The sequence below is a fragment of the Lacerta agilis genome, chromosome 9, assembly GCF_009819535.1.
Source record: "Lacerta agilis isolate rLacAgi1 chromosome 9, rLacAgi1.pri, whole genome shotgun sequence".
In the NCBI taxonomy this organism is placed as follows: Eukaryota; Metazoa; Chordata; class Lepidosauria; order Squamata; family Lacertidae; genus Lacerta; species Lacerta agilis.
In genome coordinates, this window is record NC_046320.1 from 66,753,292 (window position 1) to 66,774,037 (window position 20,746).

Sequence of the window (20,746 nt, forward strand, 5' to 3'; positions counted from 1 at the left end):
ATTAAAAAAAAATGGAGAAAATTGGCAAGTTAATCAAATTAGAATTCTGTGCCGGAGTTTTAATTAGGTCTTATCAATGTAACTCAGCAGTCTGAAATGTTAGCGTGCAAAAGATTCTACCATTGAAAGAAAAAAGGGTAAAGAAATTGAGCCCCCACTGTATCTGAAAGAAAAGAAATGAGCTTCTTTTATGTGTGTGATGCTCTTCCATATTGCAAGATGATAAATACCTGGATGTGTGTACATGTACAGACTTGCAGAACCCCTTCTCTGCTACTGATATGTGGCGTAGTTCCCAACTTAGCTGACACACTAACCTTGACACCCCTGTGCCTCTTTTTAAAGCGCTATTTCCTTAGAAGGAAAAAGAAATGGGCCTTTTTCTGTAGGAGCTGCAGCAAGGCATGCATATTCTGTTTTATATATTTCTAATCAAAGATAAAACACTGAGCTATTAAAAGGCTAACAGCTTCTGTGAGTGGTATTATAGCCACAAGTAGCCTCCAGCTTTACACAGCCATGGACACTTCTGCATGTGCTCTACAACAGCTCTGCACAAACATGAAGGTATTAGTTTGGGGTGAAGAGTCCTGCATCTCGGGAGTCTCCCATTTCATTTCATTTATTTTTACTTTTTAAAACAAATAAATAAGAAAATGAAGAGGCTGGGAAGGAAGTTTTGGTAGTTCAGGGTTTTCCTTGTCTTCCCCCTTGAATAGTAAAAGTAGATTATTGAAATTGAGAAATACTTAAATAAATAGACTCTGGAGGGAGAAGAGCGGGGGAGAAACAATCACATCTGGACCATTTTTAGCCATTCATGTCTACTGGCTTTTGACAATACTAGCCCCTTATGTGCAACCCTTTTCTGTTAACAGTTGTCGGTGCTACAGCAATGCAAAATGCACCGACATATTCAGGAGTGTCTAAGGCAGTCTCCACTGATCTGGAATGGATGTGGGTGGCGCTGTGGTCTAAACCACTGAGCCTTGGGCTTGCCAATCGGAAAGTCAGAGTTTGAATCCCGCGACGGGGTGAGTTCCCGTTGTGGTCCCAGCTCCTGCCAACCTAGGTAGCAGTTTGAAGCACATCAAAGTGCAAGTAGATAAATAGGTATCGCTCCGGCGGAAGGTAAATGGCGTTTCTGTGTGCTGCTCTGGTTTCGCCAGAAACAGCTTAGTCATGCTGGCCACAAGACCGGAAAAACTGTCTGCGGACAAATGCCGGCTCCCTTGGCCAGTAAAACGAGATGAGCGCCGCACCCCAGAGTCGTTCGACTGGACCTAACTGTCAGGTGTCCTTTGCCTTTACCTTTAAGGCAGTCTTCACTGATCTGGAATGCCGCAGATGTTTTGGACTACAACTCCTATTAGCCCCAGCCTGACAGCTGATAAGAGCTGTTGTAAAAAGCATCTGGAAGGCCCCAGGTTGGCAAAGGCGCCTAAGGCCATACAGACCAGGGCCTGATCCACAGAGATAGACCCATCAACCCAGCTGAAAGTCTTAGGTGCTGTAGCACACATTTGATTATTGCCTGGTGCATCAAGGGCAAACCTTTAGAACACATTGGTTTCACAGCACTGGGGTTGCATACACACCACCCATTTGAAGCACATTTAAAGCACGTGACCCCAAGGAATCCTGTAAGCTGAAGTTGTTAAGGGTGCTGGGAATTAGCTTTGTGGGAGGTCAGTTGCAGCTCCCAGGATCCTTAAGAAGCATACTTTAAATGCTGTGTGTGTGTACACAGCCTTAGTGACCAACCAAAATCAAAATCTGGAGCCAGATTCTGCTTTTTGAGAAATCTTCAGTGATTCAAATAATCAGCAAGTGGTTTTTTGGTTGGCAAGCAAGGGAATTGGCACAACAGACACAATCAAATATCTTGCCTGGTATTAACCCTTCCTCTTGATATTATATCTCTCCTAATTTTATCTTCTGGAAGCAGTAAGCAGAACTAACGATGGAAAAACCCATCAACGGAACTGCATTGTCATACTTCTGGATAGATTCTGCCTCTGGATTCTGGCCTAGAATTACACCGGTTTCTTATCTCAGCTGTTGCAGGCTACTTAGCAAAAGGTAAACCATTAATCCAAGAGTGGAAATACCCCGAGGGTTCAACGAGCCTCACTTTTCGAGCATCTCCGTCTGCCAGGGTCACTTGTCAACTTAATCGGCAGTCTCCTTGCATAAGTTAAGGTCACCTGGGACAGCATCTTCGCTTTATCATGAAACAATTACCCTGGTAGAATTGCCCTGATTCAGTAACGAGCGTCTTTGGCTGCAATTAGATTTGCAGAGACGACTCAGCAACGTGCAACAGTTCTCCAAGACAAATTAACAGACTGGAAACCATGACTAATGGACAACTTTGTGGAGTGTGGCACGCACTGTGTGTCCTCAGTGGTTTTTAAAATTTCATTTCCTGCCTGCTCACAGCTGCAGCGCATTCGAAGAAACACAGCAAAGGGCAGAATCGGGCATCTCATTTCAACTGTTGATCTTCTACCCTAAACCACACATACTTCACAGTGTACAACAAGTGCACATGTGTCAGGATGCTGTCAGCGGCTCCCAGCTGGTTGCCCAGGAAAGTATAAAGACAAGGGAAAGTTTCTTGCAGTCCTTTTTCATTTCGGACTTTACAGAGAGAGGCCATAGCCCAGCCTCTTGGATAATGGCATTGGTCCCAAGTGAATCTCTACCCCCCTTCTCTCCCACTTCCTCATTTGTCATCATATCACTCCTTTACAGGTACTGCTACGTGCCCTCTGTCTTTGAGCTCTTTGCTCTCCTACTTTCAAGGCCGCCAAATTCTGGGAGATGGTGGGTCTGGAATGTTTTCCAGTGACTACATGTCAGCTGGCTGCTTCTCCAGCTCTGCCTGCTCCTCCTCTCCCATTATTTCCCAACTTTCCCCTCATCGTCTCTGAGCTGTGACCTCTCGCAAACCACTGTTGTATCTATGCTGTTTTCCTCTTCCTCCTCCCTGGGAGGGTCAGGATGGGGAGGCGGTCTCCACCATTCCTCCTCCTCAGCCCCTGACAACCCACCCCCTCTCCAAAGTCATCCTCCTCTGACAACATGTGTGCAAGTGTTGGAGGCAGTATGCCCTGGGGACCATGACGGGAGAGAGATATTGTGCTTTCTTCCTGTTTGTGGGCTTCCCTATAGGCATCTGATTGGCTGCTGTGAGAACAGGACTAGATGGAGCTTTGGACTCACCCGGGTAGCAGGGTTTTTCTTCTGATCTTATATATGCAACATGCAATGGAAACCTGTGATCGACTGCAACCTTCCAGCAGTATAAAGGATGTGAAGTAGTGAACACTATCACTGTAATGCTCTCCCCCCACCACACATACATTTGCCCCTGCAAACAAATAAAACATTGAAATGTGCCAAATATAGCCCAAGAAGCCCAGATCTGGGATGGTCACGATAGAGAGTAAACATATGACAGCCAGGGGCGTAGCAACGTGGGGGCGGTGGGGGTGGTGCACTCCCAGTGGCACATCTCCAGGGGTGACAAGGCATGCGGTTTGCTGGCACCACCACTCCAGCACCATATGGACAGTGCCGGGATCCTCTGTTCACGGCTGCAGTCACAAGCAATGGATCCCGGCACCGTCCGTTCGGTGTTGGAGTGCCACCACCAATCCGCTACGTAGCGTGCATGTGTGGCAGTGCTATGTATGGCACATGTGTCGTACGTAGTGACGCTGCGCATGCGCACTACATAGCAATGCCCCACCCCCGAGTGCACGTCATGTTTGCTGCTCCGGGTGCCTGAGCGGCTTCCTACACCTCTGATGACAGCTCTGTGACTTTTTTTCTCCATGAGATCTAGAAACTTGCTCTAAGGCTATAGGAAATCTTGGCATCTGAACAGTTGCACTTCATTCAGTGTTGGAAGGGGGATTCCTTCATTCCTGGTCTAAACCTTCATCATGGGGGAAACAAGCATTGCATAAGCTCCATGAAACTTTTCTTTTCCAATAAACTTCTCAAGTCAACTGAACGCCTGTGTCATAAATAATTTCAGATGCTAGGGAACCCAAACTGATACTGGCTGTCTTCAGTCACGTTAAGACTTTTCAGCTTGCGAGAGAGCACACGCTCCCGAGGAATCTGAAGCTGTGTTAATGTGTTGCACAGATTTTACACTCACCCTTGCACTCTGGCCGGCGATAAGCTGATCATCTTCAGTCTGAACACTCGTTCGGCTGCGAACATCGTAATCTTCCTGCTCAAAGTCAGAGTCATCTAGCTCTTCGGGAGTCTGGATTTAAAAATAGCGCAAGAATGAGAAGAGGTGGCAGGCTTACAAAGGATACCAACAAACCCTAACCAACGAAAACTCTATTTCATCAACTACCTGCCCAAAGAACACTGTCCCCCCCTTTATTTTAAATTAACTTGTCTGCAAAGGCAGGCAGGACCCCAAATTGAATTGTCAAGAAAGAAGAGAAGAAAGAAAGAAAAGAAAGAAAGAAAGAAAGAAACAAGAAGAAAGAAAGAAAGAAAGAAAAGAAAGAAAGAAAGAAAGAAAGAAAGTGAAGCTGTTCCAACCCTGTTCTTTTGCAACTGGCATTCCTCATCACCTTGACGTGATTTTCTCTTAACGGGATGAACATACATTTTGCAAACTAATACCCACTGGAGCTGCGTCCCACCCCTCCACCCCTTGGACATGATATTTCAAAATAATTGTTTTTGGTCTCTGGAAAAAGAAGACCCAATAATATTATCACACCAAACTGATTGCAAAAATCTTTCAAGAGATTAGGGAGGCACCTTGAGCTAGGAACTTGAAAGAAAAGAGAAATTTAAATTTAAATTACACTCTGAAGTGTAATTTGTTCCATTATTTTACTAGGCAGATCAAGAGCTTTTTGACAGTGGAACGGACTCCCCCGGGAGATTATGGACTTCGTTGGAGGTTTTAAGCAGAGGTTAGTGTCCATCTGGCATGGATGCTTAACTGAGATTCCTGCATTGCAGCGGGGTTGAACTAGATGACCCTTGAGGTCCCTTCCAACTGTGCAATTCTATGATTCTATGGCAATGCAAGGGACTTTGCAGCAGGAGGTGGCAAGGTGGCAGACAAGATGCGCAACACCCCCAGGTCAGTACAGCTGAAGGAAATAGGAATCCACTCTGGGCAGCTTCCAACAAAAGATTAAAATACATTAAAACACCAGTCATTAAAAACTTCCCTAAACAGGGCTGCCTTCAGATGTCTTCTAAATGTCAGATAGTTGTTTATTTCTTTGACATCTGATGGGAGGGTGTTCCACAGGGCGGGTGCCACTACCGAGAAGGCCCTCTGCTTGGTTCCCTGTAACTTCGCTTCTCGCAGGGAGGGAACCGCCAGAAGGGCTTCGGGTTGGACCTCAGTGTCCAGGTTGAACGATGTCAAGTCAATGTTCTTGTCAAGTCTTCCCACCTCCACACACCCTAGAACATTTTAGGGTTTCAGTGCTGCAGGTGCCCTCTGCCTTAAAAAGGGAGATGTGCCCTGGCAAGATGGAATAAGGCAATGACATTTCTTTCATGGTGCCTGTTGGGGTGTGTGTATGCCGTGTCAAGGCATGTCAAGCCACAGGATATCAGGGCCAAAAATAAAAGCCAGGAAGCTCTCTCAATTGCTAAGATAGCTTTATGCTGTTTTCAAAGTGCACGAGAGGACAAACACCCCTTTCCCCCAATGTGAGGCTGTGCTCTGCTATTCTTGCTGTTCTCCCTTTAACTCCCACATGAAATCAGCAGGAGTTCTGCACACATAAGAAGAAAAACAGTCAAGGTAACCTTATCCTAGCAAGAAGAGGAGAGGAGAGTCATTCTCTCTTATCTGAAACATACTCATTGATCCCGCCCCCTATGGAGGTAGGCTGCACCCCTGTAACTTGTGGGGAGGGGGTCCAACAGGGACTGCTGGAGACCAAAGGCCTGCATGATTCAAACAGTGAACCCCTGACACTGCTGCAATGTTCCTGCACTTTTCCATGGTTGTCTTCTGCAGGCACAAGCAACATCGATTGCCTGTAGTACAGGGACAGCCAGGGAGAAGCCTCTGTTTGTCACCCCTGTTGCAATCAAACAACAATTAACAATGACAGACACCCTCCCTCAGGCCTCTGCCAGGCTCTGCCAGGTCACAAATTCATAGGATTCTGGCTTGTTGGAAATTCATGGGATGAACTTGTGTCGTGTAGTGACTAAGGGACTAAGGGACCCCCACAGCCAGCAGGATTGAATTTTCTGCCCACCAGCTGGTGAGAGGAGGATCCAGCCCTGCTGGGGTCTGCTTCCCCAGCATGTTCAGCGTGAGAAACATGCTGGCAAAGCAGACTCCTGCAACCCACAGGATTGCACCCTCTGCTCACCAGCTGGTGAGCAGAAGGTTTGATCCTGCTCACTTTTACTGTGTGTTCCTCTGCTTGGGACAACTGTGCATAGCTAAGTCTCCTTTTTCCCACCTGTTGCCCCATCCCTAAAGCCCCTGATTACTCTGGGAGGCCCAACCTGATTTGCGGTTATCCAGGGCTGTCTCCACCCAAGTCAGCCAGAGCCTAGATCTGCCTGAATCACTTTGGGGTTCAGCCAAATCTGCGGAACAGGCCTAATACACACCCTGTTTCAGTGATGATTTCAACAAAAATGTTCTCCCATTCAGAGTGAGGGAAGGAAGGGTTACCCTCACTCTGATGGGGCTACCTTTTGTATTGTAGCCAAATCTGATACTCAGAAGGACCACGAAGAGGAATGAAACAAGAAATATTGGGGTGATTGGGTATTATATTTTTTTTGCAGGAGGGGCGAAGCTTTCTTTTTTGCACCCTGATAATGCCAACACAAATATGGATAGGCTCTCTTGCTACAGTTCTGGTGCAATCCTGGAACAGTACGCCATAACAGACTCCTATGCTCTGCTTATGGCACATTTCCATTTCCATTCTGTGGGCTCATTTATGGCGGGGGGCGGGGAGAGTTTGGATATCAAAAAATGACCCTGCCCCCAAAATACCATGTTGATTTGAATATTTAATTTGCACCAACCGTTTCTGCAGAGTTTACTAAGATGGAGAGCCAGAGTGAGCATTTCACAATGGATAGATGCAGAATGTTAACTAGCAACAGAGCATCTGGTCATTAGCAATGATATTTATATTAGGAGGCAAGTCTGACCTGGAAGCTACTGTAAGGATTAGGCCTTTCCCTGGCCTATTAAGGACTTAATCTTTTTATACATCTGGCTGATCTTTCTGCACTTCCTACTTTTCTTTTCACAGGCGTCAACAAGTCCTTGGTTCAGAATGCAAACTGGGGGCTTAGGCCTTGAGAGCCTATAAGTAAAGCATGATTTGCCTACTGAAAGCTACTACAAGAGTTGCTTTCTTCAAAACCGTTGCTTGCCTGGGCTCAGGCCTTTGGACTGGGAAAGGCTGGCCTGATGCTGCTTTGAGATGAATTTCATAAGCACTCGTGGCTACAGAAGCCACCTGAGACTCCAGAGACAAGTTGGAAGCCAGGAGACCCAGACGACGAACCTGTTCCTTCAGGGGAAGTGTAACCCTGTGAGAACAGGTTGTACACCTAATTCCTAGACCCGCAGAGAACTCACCCACAGCATCTCAGTCTTATCAGGATTCAGCTCAGTTTATTGGCCCACATCCAACCCATAATTCCTTCCACTTGCATATCGTCTCCTGATTGAGATGGAATGGAGATACTGAAGTGGTTGCCATTAGCATAGTGATGGCACTGTTCTCCAAATCCTCGAGCAACAGCCCCAATGGTCTCATATAATGCTGAATAATTTAGGAGACAGAATGGACAGTTGTGGAACCCCACAACTAAAAAAATGAAGGGGCAAGCGCCTGTATCCTAGCATTGCTTTCTGATAGTGCTTGCAGACAGGAAGAGAACCACTGTAATACTGTACCTCCAACTCCCATCTCAATGAGTAGCTCCTAGTAGGAGACTATGGTGGACAGACACTGAGAGGTCAATGAGAACCAACAGGGTCGGACTCCTGCTGTCTCTCTCCCAATAAAGGACATCCATCAAAGCAGCTAAGACTGTTTTGGTGCAAAATCCAGTCTGGTAACTAGACTAGAATGGATTTAGATAGTCTGCTTCCTCCAAGTTTACCTGCAGCTGGCTTGCTCCATTCTCTCAACCACCTTGGAACAGAATATGAGAGACTGGACAAGAGTTTTCTAAAACCTCTGGATCCAGGGAGGGCTTCTTCAAGAAGAGCCACACCATCGCCTCTTACATGGTGGTGAGCATAACTCCACCCCCTTGGGGGCATTAACCACCCCCTGGACCCACCCAGTCAGTCATCTCCTAATAGATTTTATCAGCTGGGATGGGCAGGGATCAAGTGGGCATGTTGTCACTCGCACTACTGCCACCATCCCGTCTGCAGCCTTGGGCTGCAGCATCTGAAGCTACAATGTGTTTGATGGTGCTCCAGTGGACCTATAAGTGAACCAGCTGTGGTCTCATTAGGAATGAAGGAAGCATTTAGGAGAGACCAATTTACATGAGCAGCATCGTGTGACAAGCATTGAAAAAGCGACACGAGGCTGATGCTAGAGTGGCTCTTTCTGCATGTTTTTGGTTCTCCCACATGATTCGTCCATTCTGGCTTTACTGGAGTGGAGTGGGAAGCAGTAGAGAAGAGCCGTAGCTCAGTAGTAGAGCATCTGTCTTCCATGCAGAAGCTCTCAAGTTCAATCTCCAGCATCTTCAGGTAGGGCTGTGAGATACCCCTGGCTGGAACCCCAGGGAGCCACTGCCAATCTGCGCATAGAATACTGAGCTGGAAGGACCAGAGATCAGACTCAGTAGAAAGCAGCCTGCTCCAGTGGACTAAGGTGAAAAGTCTCCAGCCATCTTGACTGCATGCTATAAAAAAAACTGTGCAGGATTCTGCTCAAGAAAGGAAGCATGATGAAGGGTGTGCTAAAACACACACACACCGTTCGGAGTTCATGTCACTGTTCAAATGGATTGCGCTCCCTGAGTTTCAGTGATCAAATCAAAGAAACAGAAAAGCATTGCTGGGGGACAGCAGGAGAGTCATCCAACACATCGCTTGACTTTCGGACAATTGAAAAATGAGACAAAGGAGTGGAGAAAATTCTCTCTCTCTCTCTCTCTCTCTCTCTCTCTCTGCGTGTCTGTAGTCTTGAGCTTTTTTTTTCAGTGGGTTTCATTATAACAACATCCAGGGGAAACACCATGAGTTAGTGTGACAAAAATATGTACCAGGATGCCTATGGAGTGATGGAAGAAGCCTTGCAGCTAGCCTATTACTTTCCATTTCAAATTCAACAGCTGAAATCTACAAACTAAATGTATGACATTGGAAGTATTTCTCTCTTCCACCCTGCAATGTTCAGTAGGGAACGGATTCCCAAGCCCCATAAGAGAATATTATTATTTCTTTACTCTTCCGATTCACTTCAACAGATCACTGAAATGTAGCAAAACGGAGGCAAGGCTCCCCCCCCCACATTTATTAAAGTTGTGGGGAGGGAGAACCCTTCATCTAGTTTTTTAAAAAGAGGCTTTATTTCCTACGTGCCATGAGACAAATATCTCAGATAATTTTCTTTGTTCCGTGATGTGTACCCTGAACAATTACTGCGGGACAATGAATGCCTCTGACAGACAGCCTGATGAGATTACAAATCATTTCAATGTGCAGGTTTTCAGAAAAAGTCTAAAGAGGCACAACGAGAGGGAAACATGAGACTTACAGCGCCTGAACGAATAGCTCAGAATACATCTATGTTCCTATCTAAGAATTTGTATCTATTTAGGTATCTATATGTATGTAAAGAGCTGCTCGAGACATTTTGGCACCTGAGGCAAATTGCAAAATGGTGCTCTCCCCACCTGGGAAGAAGGGGCGAGTGAAGATCTTCATCAGGAACAAAGGGGGAATAAACATCTACATTGGGAACAAGGGTGGGAAAAGACCAACAGTGCCCCTATTAGCCAAGAGGCCACTGTACCAGTGGCATGCGGCCAGGGGCTGCCAAGGAGGGGGCAAAGCCAGCCTCCAAAGAGTGAGCCACAGCTGTTGGTGCCACTTCATTGGAGGCCAGATCTGCTGCCCTTGTGGAGCCTGCTGCCCGAGGCGGTCGCCTCATCTTCCTCATGAGAGGGCCGGCCCTGTGTCTTTATCTATATCTATGTCTCTATGTCTTCATATTAGATCTGAGCGCCAGTTTAGTGGCTCCAAATTGTGTATGCCCCATTCTCTGAAACGTTGGACCATGGGATTTAGAAGTATAAGAGGCACACACAACCATATTACCTGTGAGGGATAGTCAACACGGGGCCATCCAGAGGTTGTTGGACTGTAACTCCCATTAGCCCCAGGCAGCCTGGCCAGTGGTCAGGAATGATGGAAGCTGTAAGTCCGACAACGTCTGGGAGCAGCAGGTTGTCTCCCCCTGCTCTAAGCTCATAGTCAGGGTCTCAAAGCACTGGAAGGGTGAAAATGGGGCTCCTGACATTGTGACATCAGGGGATTGACAGGCGGGCAACCCTACCCACCTTCAAATGTGACCTGCGGAGATAAGGACCCCACCCACCGGGCCCAGTTCCCCCTCCTGCTCTAAGATGAAACAACTTGCTTGGGCTTCGAAGGAGCGTTCAGGATTTTTATCAAGCTAGTGAGGCGAACATTAGAAAGCCACATGCAAAACCCTTCCCTCACTTATTAGGTTGTTTATTATTAAGGAGAGGGAAAAGGAATGCCTGATAAAATCAAATCAACTGGTTACTCAACGTTGAAATGACAGTTTCCTTACTTGAATAGGCGATGAAAACCATCCCTGTGGAGGTTCAGTGGAGCAGCAAGTTAATTTATTTATTCATTTAGATATTAAGAACACCTCTCTCATACCCTGAGCTGCATACGTACATCAAACAGACACAATTGGTTCTAATCTTCATTACACAATTGAACTATAGTAAAACCAGATATTGAAATGTGCAATTTCTATGCCAAAGAAGGGTGTGTGCATAAAGGGGGGGGGGTGTGCTGCACATGTTTGGCTTTCAAACGCTGATCAGTATTTAGACTAGACTGGCTCTCCTCCTCCTCTGATTCTATGATATGCTTTTAGCTTTTTGTGTTTTATTTGTGTTGTTTTGATTTGTATAAGCCACCCTGAGTCCCAGTCAGGGGGAAAGACGGGATAGAAATGAACAAGCAAGCAAGCAAATAAATAAATAATAAATCTGATCATGGCTAAACTGTAGATTCACAATTTCCAGACCTCCCTTAAATCACTCTCATCTTATCCACTTTGCTGATATAATTATGTCCACGGGTAAACAAGAGGGTCTCTATCACGACCAACATTTAGAATGGGCCTGATGTGTTTGAGCAAATCTGATAAGACAAAATTGCATGGCTGTGAGTATCATTTGTAAGACAATATGGTTAGAAATAACCCAGAAAGCTGTCAACTACAGGTACATTCACCCAGGAAGAATCTTTCATTGCCGGCTCCCATAACTCAGCACAGGCCTGGACTTTAAAGCTCTGTGTCTAAGCCTTATTGTTTCTGTCCTGTCGTTTTCCCCGGGAAAAGCTGCCGTTCACCGTTGAATCAAAGCAAATGGCAATTAGGTTTACCATGGATTACTGTTTGCTCTGATCCAGCGATAAAACATGGGCTTTCCCAGGGAAAGCTCTGGGACAAAAATTACCCCAATGCTTGGAATGGAGCTTTAAAGTAAAGACCTAGATCTGGAAAGTACAGTGCAAAGGGAAGTCTGAATGAGCCAAACAGTCCACAAAAGGGAGCATCTCGTTATGAGGCTCCTGGTTTAAGATATTCCCTCTCATATTGATCTTCCTCACAGGGTTGTTGTAAGATGGAAGAAGAAACACAAATGCAAGAATCAAACGAACTAAACCTTTTTCTTTCTTTCTTTAGTGAGAGAGATTTCACACACAATCTGCTGGTCTGCCGTCTCTGCTCCACGACCCCCCCACGTTTATTCTGGCGCTCAACGAACCTCGCGGATGACAGCGCCATGCAAATACCAAAGTGTTCTCACATTCCTTCCGCCTGCCATGATACGTCCCCTCTAGGTCCAAGCCACTTCATTTCCCCGGGCGCTTTACGTACCCTTATCATCAGAACAGCTTTCCTTATGTCACGAACTCCATCATAAACCAAGCGGGAGGCGTCTATGAACTCGTTCTCTTCAAACGGCTGTGGGACGTTCGCACTCAGGGCTTCAATGGCGACTTCAACTTGTTCGGCAAAACGTGGCATAACTAGATTAAACCAAATGAAAAGCTGTGAGAACACAGGCTGCCTTTCATGTATTCCGCACCCCTCCCTCCCTTCCTTGCCCTTGGGCTTCAGTACTTTCCAGCAGGCCCGGAATTAGCGGCTGCCGCAGAAATCAGGAATCAGACGGCTTTGCCGAAGAATTTTACACCAACACGGGAGAGGTGTGTGGTTCTCTGAGGGGAATGAAACAACCTCTTGTTCTATCAACACAGAGTCTACGTGACAAAGAACTTGCAAACTTATGATGGTGTGGCTTCAAGTCCGGGAAAAATTGGTCCCAAACAGCTACAACTCCTGTAAATCAAGTGAGACTGTTCTCTCAGCCTCACTACTCTCCAATCTGTATTATGGGGGTGCTAATCCTGATATCCCTGTCAAGGCTGTTGTCACGGATTTTGACATAATGTATGCAAAGTGTTTTGAGAACCTCAAAATGACATAGAGATGCCAAGTAAGTAGAAGGGCTTGACTCAGGGAGACAGTGAAGTGTAGTGGTTAGAGTGTCAGGCTAGGACCTGGCAGACCAAGGTTCAAATCCCCACTCGGTCCTGAAGTTCGCTGGGTGATCTTGGGTCAGTTACTGCCTCTCAGCCTAACCTACCTCACAGGGCTGTTGCGCGGAGTGGCTGTTTTAGTTTATGGATCAATACAGCTTGTAGTTCATAATTTTATTATCTAAAGTTAAGTAAGTTAAACTAAAAGGTATGTAATGGATAATAGCAATACTAATTTGGTACCTCTGCTACGTCCATGCCATGTAAAAAAAGAAAGCGAATTACTGTATACTGTCACACACCATGCCAAGCTGAAACTGCAGGAAGGCAGGCCAGAGGCTGTTTTTTTGAACTGAACAATAGTCATCTTGGCTACTCCATATCGTGTCTGCAAAATGACAATTTGAACTTACAGAACACAGTAGTCCTAATTTGTGACAAAATGAGCCAAGAAACCTTCTGCCCACTGTCATTTTAACTAACAAACCACAGCGTAGCTCGCCATGAACGAGGACGATGGTTCTTCCTTACAACGCTGAACCCTGATGCACGAGATACCTCAAAGTACATGGAAGACCGCCAGTTTCTTATTTCCAGCAGTGTGTAGAGCATGAAAGATGCTAATGGTTATCCGCGAGCAGTTCCCAGTATTAATGGTTGGGGCGTGCATACATAGTTTATGAATATATGCATAATGGTCGCATTCAATATTTATTTCAGCAATATACCCTTGCTCTGGCTTTTTCATAGCTGGAAAACACACACACACACACCCACACACACACACAAATCTTAGAAGACTTCTCTGCTGACTTGCACAGAAATGCTAATAGCGATGAACAATCCTGTGAAAATGGGGGTCATAAGGACAGGAACTTGTTTGCACACAGGGCTGATGCCCAGCATTACTATACTCTGTGTGGGGGAACCAGTGTTGTCTACACTGACTGCACAGAGACTCTCTGGGGCTCCAGGCAGGTCCTCACCCAACTCTGCCTGGAGATTCCATTGGGGATTGAACCTGAATCTTTCTGCATGCAAAGCAGATGCTCTACCACTGAACCACGGCCCTTCTTTTTCTGAGATGCATCCAGGTTCCCTCTACATTCTCCTGTTTCTTAATTCGTCCAACTTCTTTTGCCCACCTCCCCTGCACTTAAGTTGTGCAGGATGTAATAAAAGGGGATTTTAAAAAATCCCGAAAGCCGTGATGACAATGATGCTGGTATAAAGACTTTACAGGTCAAGGTGGCAGCTGAGAGGCCTACATAATGAACCCTTCCCACCTCCCCTGATATGCTCTTTAATAAATGCTTTTCAAAAGTCGCATTATCTTAATGATCAGGTTACGGTGCTAACATATTTAGAAGTGACAATAATGTGTATTCAGTTATTGTTTTTTGGAGTGAAAAAATACCCCCGAAGCACACTTTGCATTCTTTAAAAGACAATACGGTTGTTTGGGGGGCAGGGTGCTGTTTCTTTATGTTTGGAAGAACAAAGTGGCAGCAACTTTGAACCCCCTCCTTTCACATTACTGAGCTCTTTGCATGATTCGAGACACTTGCTTTGTGCACAGTTTGGCAGGAGCAGCTCTTACATTAAATGTTATGCTCCGAACATGACTCACTGAAGTAAAGCCTGCTACAGGACTTAATCTATCCAAAATGAAATTAATTTTGCCAGCCTTCCTCTCTCTGCTGACATACTTTATAATGCCTCAGTGGGCACATCTTTCCGAGCGCTACTTTCTTAGTCTGTGTGCTCAGCGTGTCGACACCTGCCATTTTGGAAGGGGCTACCTAAAAGAGTGGCGGGGAGAGGCCGCACACTTTTACAAATTCCTGTACTTACCTGCAGCTGGCAGAGTTTTAATAGAATCATGGAAATGTAGAGGTGGAAGAAACCCCATGGGTCATCTAGTCCAACCCCCTGCAATGTTGGCTACTTGTGTCTACTCCCCCTTTGTGATTCCCCTTTCTTCCATCTCTTATACACGACCTTCTTAAATCTCAGCTCACCTGTAAGCTCCTTATGCACCTACACCTGTTTCCTTAGATGCCTCCCAATTTTCTTTCTTGTTGGTTTTAATGGCTGCACTAAGTGGGGAAAGAATGGGAATGTTGCTGAGTGCAGCATGGGGGAACAGGTCCTGCACTGTGACACAGAGTTGGAGGGATGAGAGATGGGGCCAAACTGGCTAATGGGGCAGAAGGGGTGGAAGCAGCTGCCTAGTTTAAATGGCATGCTTTTGCTCGACAGCCTAAATCCGTAGGGGCTATGAGCTTACAAACCCCAATATCTGGAATCCCCTTGAAACTGGTGCCAAAGTTTTGTAATCATTTTGTAGCGAAAACCCCATTTTGTAGCACCCACAAACAGAGTAATTGATCATTCAAACCGGGGTTTGTGTTAACACCCCAACACCCAATGTTATCTGATCTCCTTGAAACTAGTTTTGTAACCGTTTTGTAGCGAAAACCCACATTTTGTAGCGCCCCACAAATGGAGTGATTTACACTCAAAATGGGGGTCTGGGTATGACCCCAAACCCAACATTGTCTGATTCCATCCAAGCTGGCACAAAACTGTGGCAAAAGTTTTGAAGCGAAACCCCATTTTGCAGCACTCCAAAACTGGGCAATAGACCCTCAAACCTGGGGATCACAGGGTCACCCCAACACCCAACGTTGTCCAATTCATTCAAACTGGCACAAAATTTTGGCAGAGTTTTGCATAAAGCACACCAAGGAATACATGAAACCGACGTTCCAGTTAATGCTAGAGTTGTGCTACTGTTTTCAACCTTATTGTGCTGAACTCCCCCCCACACACATTTTTTACACCCCCAAAAGTGGGGTACTGCCTTTCTCAGTGTGGGGTGGGGCCATTAGACTCCCCCTACTCCCCCTCTGTTTTTCAATGCATGTATCAGACTGGTGCACAACCACTAAACAGCAAGGCAACTAACTACAGTGGTACCTCGGGTTAAGAACTTAAATCGTTCTGGGGGTCTTCTTAACCTGAAACTGTTCTTAACCTGAGGTACCACTTTAGCTAATGGGGTCTCCTGCTGCCACTGCACCACAGGTGTGCAATTTCTGTTCTTATCCTGAGGTAAAGTTCTTAATCCGAGGTACTACTTCCGGGTTAGCGAGTCTGTAACCTGAAGTGTTGTAACCCGATTACCACTATATCTTGTAAGTTCACATTCCATTTTTGTTTTTTAAATATGTATAGTAACTGTAGACCACGTATCATTTCTCTTCCCTTGGCCCCATTAACGTTCTGTTCTCCAGACATAGCAACCGACCGCAACACGCACATTTGGTCTAACATCAGCTTTGATCAAACACTGAAGATTCATGGAAATCAAAGAGCAGAGCAGAAACCGGTTGGGGAGGAGCAAGTTCCACATGTTTTATTTCCCCATGTGCTTTATGGCCTTCTAGCTCGGCCATATGCAGAAGACCAGGGAAATTGCAGCCCAAGGCACAGCAATAAGAGACTAAAGCACTGAATATTTTAAAGGGATTATTTACTTGATGCAGCGTGAGGGCTCTGCCGGCACCCTGGAAATTGCATGGGAAATGTGCACTTTAAATGCTTCTACATTCTATGCAGTGCAACAAATTGAAACAATGCAGGGCGTGAAAAACCAGCATTTGAAACGCCCGCCCGCCCCCTCCAAAAAGGGTTTAATCTGAATATATTCCCCTCCTTCATTTCTTTGAGTATTTACAAATGGCAGTTTCATCAACATGCAACGGCTGTGTACTATGAAATTATTAAAGCCATAAAACACAGACAAATTGTATATTTGATTTTATGATAATATAGAAAAGAGCCAGTGTGGCGTAGTGGTTAAGAGCGGTAGACTCGTAATCTGAGGAACCGGTTCGCGTCTCCGCTCCTCCACATGCAGCTGCTGGTGACCTTGGGCTAGTCACACTTCTCTGAAGTCTCTCAGCCCACTCACCTCACAGTGTTTGTTGTGGGGGAGCAAGGGAAAGGAGAATGTGAGCCGCTTTGAGACACCTTCGGGAGAAGGGGACGACAGAGGATGAGATGGCTGGACAGTGTTCTTGAAGCTACTAATATGAGTCTGACCAAACTGCAGGAGGCAGTGGAAGACAGGAGTGCCTGGCGTGCTCTGGTCCATGGGGTCACGAAGAGTTGGACACGACTAAACAACTAAACAACAACAACAATTTTAGTCTGTTTCACCAGTTGAGTTTGAGCCTTCACAATGACCCAATTGGTTATCAAGACCACAGAGTTCTTTTAGGGGGGAAATGCCTTCGTTTCTGAATTATAATGGGGAAAATGAAGAATTAAACACAACATTTTATTTAGCTTGGAGTGTTTGGCAAAGTCTCATTCTATGAGGACGGTAAATTCCATGCCAGGATTCTAAATATTTCATGCAAGTTTTATTACATTTAAATCTGATATAAAAGGCTTGTGTGGCTAATTTCCAACATTTTGAGCCTGATGGTTATGGGCATAATTAAAAGAAAGCATGCTTTTAACAGTAGTGCATAACAGTATTACACGATTTGGCACTGGCAATTAATCTAGTATGCATTCAACATCCACATATATATCACAAATACTCAAAAGCTTGCCAATTGGAAATTGATATACAAGTCCTTCTGGAGTTCAACAAATTCACTATAAATACAGTCCCATGAGAGAGAGTTAGCTATTTCAGTAGTTTTCACGTTAGCGATTTGGTAGATACATCCTGGTTAGATTTGGGCAGCAGTGCTTAGCCAGAAATTCCAATGGTTTCTGTAATCCTCCAACAGGTACCAGTATGTTGGACCAGATAGTATGTTTATTTCATTTTTCTGCCTCTCTCATCAATTAACTGAGGATCACCTATAAACATTCACAGGTATGTTTCATTTTTCTGCCTCTCTCATCAATTAACTGAGGATCACCTAGAAACATTCACCATCAATTGATTCAGGATAAAGAAATAAAACACTTCTGCACACAAGGCATAATTATCTGCAATTAACTGTAAATTGCAGAATTTACTGCTGTAAGATATGGTGCTGTTCATTATCCTAGATGGCTTTGAAAGAGGATTATAGAAATTCATGGAGGATAGTTAGCAGCAACTAGAGTGGGGCATGCTGGGGTGGTGGCGCTCATCTGATCTCTGGTGGGTTGTGTCATTGCTGCTTACCGGGAGATTGGGGGGGGGAACGTGTGTAGCAGCAGTGAGGTTGGGGCTGTTCATTTGTCAATCACCTGGCATCCAATGAGCCAGTCTCAAAGGAAAGGGCTAGGTCGCTAGGAGAACATTCTTAAATGCACACCGAATCCTCCCTTTGCAGTCCAGATTGAATTCAAGCCATGGCTGCAAAGGAACATTTTGTCCCTTGCATCATGGTTGCAAAGGGAAAATCCCTTTTGAATTCAAGTCAGGGATGCAAAGGAAGAATCGGGAGTGCACTTTTGATTAGTTTGATAATATTCAGGGTTTAGATTAAGAATGCCTAGAACTGGGATGGATAACCTAGTGCTCTCCAGATTTCTTTGGACTGTATACAATCCTATCATCCTTGAGCACTGGTCCAGTTGGCTGGGCCAGAGGGGCATTGGAATCAATCATCATCTGGGCAGGGGCACGGATTAGCCTAGAAACATAGAATTATACTCTAAAACAAGTACATTGTGAATCATCTGCTTGAACTCCTGTGGAAATGCCTTAGTAGGAGACTGGAAAACTAGCAATTGATATACTTCTGTGTGGCATCCAAGAACTTTATATTTCCTAGCTTGGCCTTCAAAATGGAGTATCACCGATCTGCAAGGCAAATTGCTTCTCCGTGTTTGCATGCTTCTGTAAAAAGATTGTGTGTGTGTATATAAATTACACACACACTTAAAAGGCAGTGATTGAGAGATGTGTTGTGAGTGTTATCAATCTTCAGTGCACTTCTCAAACTTAGTGCTCAAGCATCTGGAGACAAATACCGGTACATTGTTTGCTCCTTGTTTTGAAGAGTCAGTTTAGACCTTCAGAGTTTTCAGGGAGAATCTGAACATAACAAAGGCATATGCAAATGTTCAGACATGTTGCGCCCCTGTGTGCCTCTCCCGGGTTTTCTTCTTATTCGCCCTTTTCCACAATAAATAGCCTCGGTTTGTTGCACCTCTCCTTGTTCAGAATCTCTTCCCCATCCACTCCACTTATAATCCTTACTCCTCCACTCTCCGGCTCATGGGAATATCACCAGAAAACTTACATACAAGCCTACAAGTTCATATTTCCTCCAAGGATATGTGCCCGCAGGATTATTTCAAAAAGCAATCTTGCAAATATCAAATCTCACTTCAAAATAAGTCCTGAAAGCATCCTAAAGCCAAAGCATGCTGGAAACTCCTGCTAAGCCTCACACTGCGAGGTCTGGGTTCAAATCCCTGATCCACAATGAAGCTCATAAGGATCTCAGGGTAAATTTTTGTTCCTAGCTATATTTTATTAGCTATGGAATTATCAGCCATATTAGGGCTGAGCTGAAACAGGGAAAAGGGTGCACTTAACAAAAAACAATTATGCCACGTAAAAGGTGCTCCCCATTTTGATAATAATTTGCATGAGTTTTCAAAACGGTGTAAAAATGTAGCACCAGGGGTAGAGAAACCAAGCCAGATGAGTGGGGTATTTATTATTATTATAATTATAATTATTATAATTATTATAATTATTATTTTGAGGTTCCACAAGGGCCACATTCCATTCTGGATAACCCTCCATTGTCAGTAGGGCCAGAGACAAATGGGGCAGAGCAACAAACCTGAATGTTATCTTTGTTGCTAGTTGCACACCCATGCAAATGTTTCTTTCTATCCATCATGGCCAATGAGAAGCATTATCAAAGTTCAAGGACACATTCCAGCCAGGGACAAGCACTCAAAGAGGATGCAAAGCAGAGCCAGCAATGGGTGTGGCCTGGGGAGATGTGTAGCTAGGGAGGAGGTATGGTATGGGAGAGTGCCAGGACCGAATGGAGAAGCCCGGAGGGCAACATTTGACCCAGAAGTCTGACGTTCCACATCCCTGAGTTATACTGTACAGAGGTACCTTGGCTCTCAAACTTAATCTGTTCCAGAAGTCCATTCCAAAACCAAAGCGTTCCAAAACCAAGACGCGCTTTCCCATAGAAAGTAATGCAAAATGGATTAATCCGTTCCAGACACTTTTAAAAACAACCCCTTAAACAGCAATTTAACATGAATTTTACTATCTAACGAGACTACTGATCCATAAAATGAAAGCAACGAACAATGTACTGCAGTCACACAACCAATCAATCAATCAGTAACTGAACTGGGTTCTTCCACACAGTCACAAAAACAAAAAAAGAGAGTCGCAAAGACAAAAATGCAAAATAAATAGCGAAACAGACAGACCTCAGCGTAACACTCAAAACGGAAGTGTGGCACTCAAATCGGAAGCATAACGCTCAAAACGGAGCATGTTCGGCTTCCAAAAAAGTTTGCAAAGCAGAACACTTCTGGGTTTGCAGTGTTTGGGTTCCAAATTGTTTGAGAACCAAGGCACCACTGTACAGGGACAAGGGCAGAAACGAAGTGATTTCTCAACAGAAACACCTTGTAAGACAGTCCCCACCTCCAGATCTGATGTGGTTCATGTATTGTGCCAGTATCCATGTTTCTTCCTTGACTCACTGGCTGACAGTGCAAGCACTTTGGCCACAGACCAAGTTTTCATCCTGCACTAGATACAGCTTGTCAGACCTGACGGCTCTTACACTGGAACATAAGCCTTAACAGCAAGTCTTTTTCCTGCTCACACTTTGTCACTGGCTCTTCACTCTTAATCCTGACTCTACAAAATGTACATCTGGCCTGATCCTGCAAGAATGA

The 20,746-nt window shown here is 45.1% G+C and overlaps 1 protein-coding gene across 1 annotated transcript in view; it reads right to left on the reverse strand.

Moving 5' to 3' along the window:
* The window catches only part of CTNNA2 (catenin alpha 2), a 519,756-nt gene that overhangs the window by 43,116 nt on the left and 455,894 nt on the right, over nucleotides 1-20,746 (reverse strand). Inside the window, 2 exon segments of the mRNA XM_033160941.1 lie at nucleotides 4,175-4,285; nucleotides 12,174-12,325. Of these exon segments, the coding sequence (XP_033016832.1) occupies nucleotides 4,175-4,285; nucleotides 12,174-12,325 (263 nt within the window).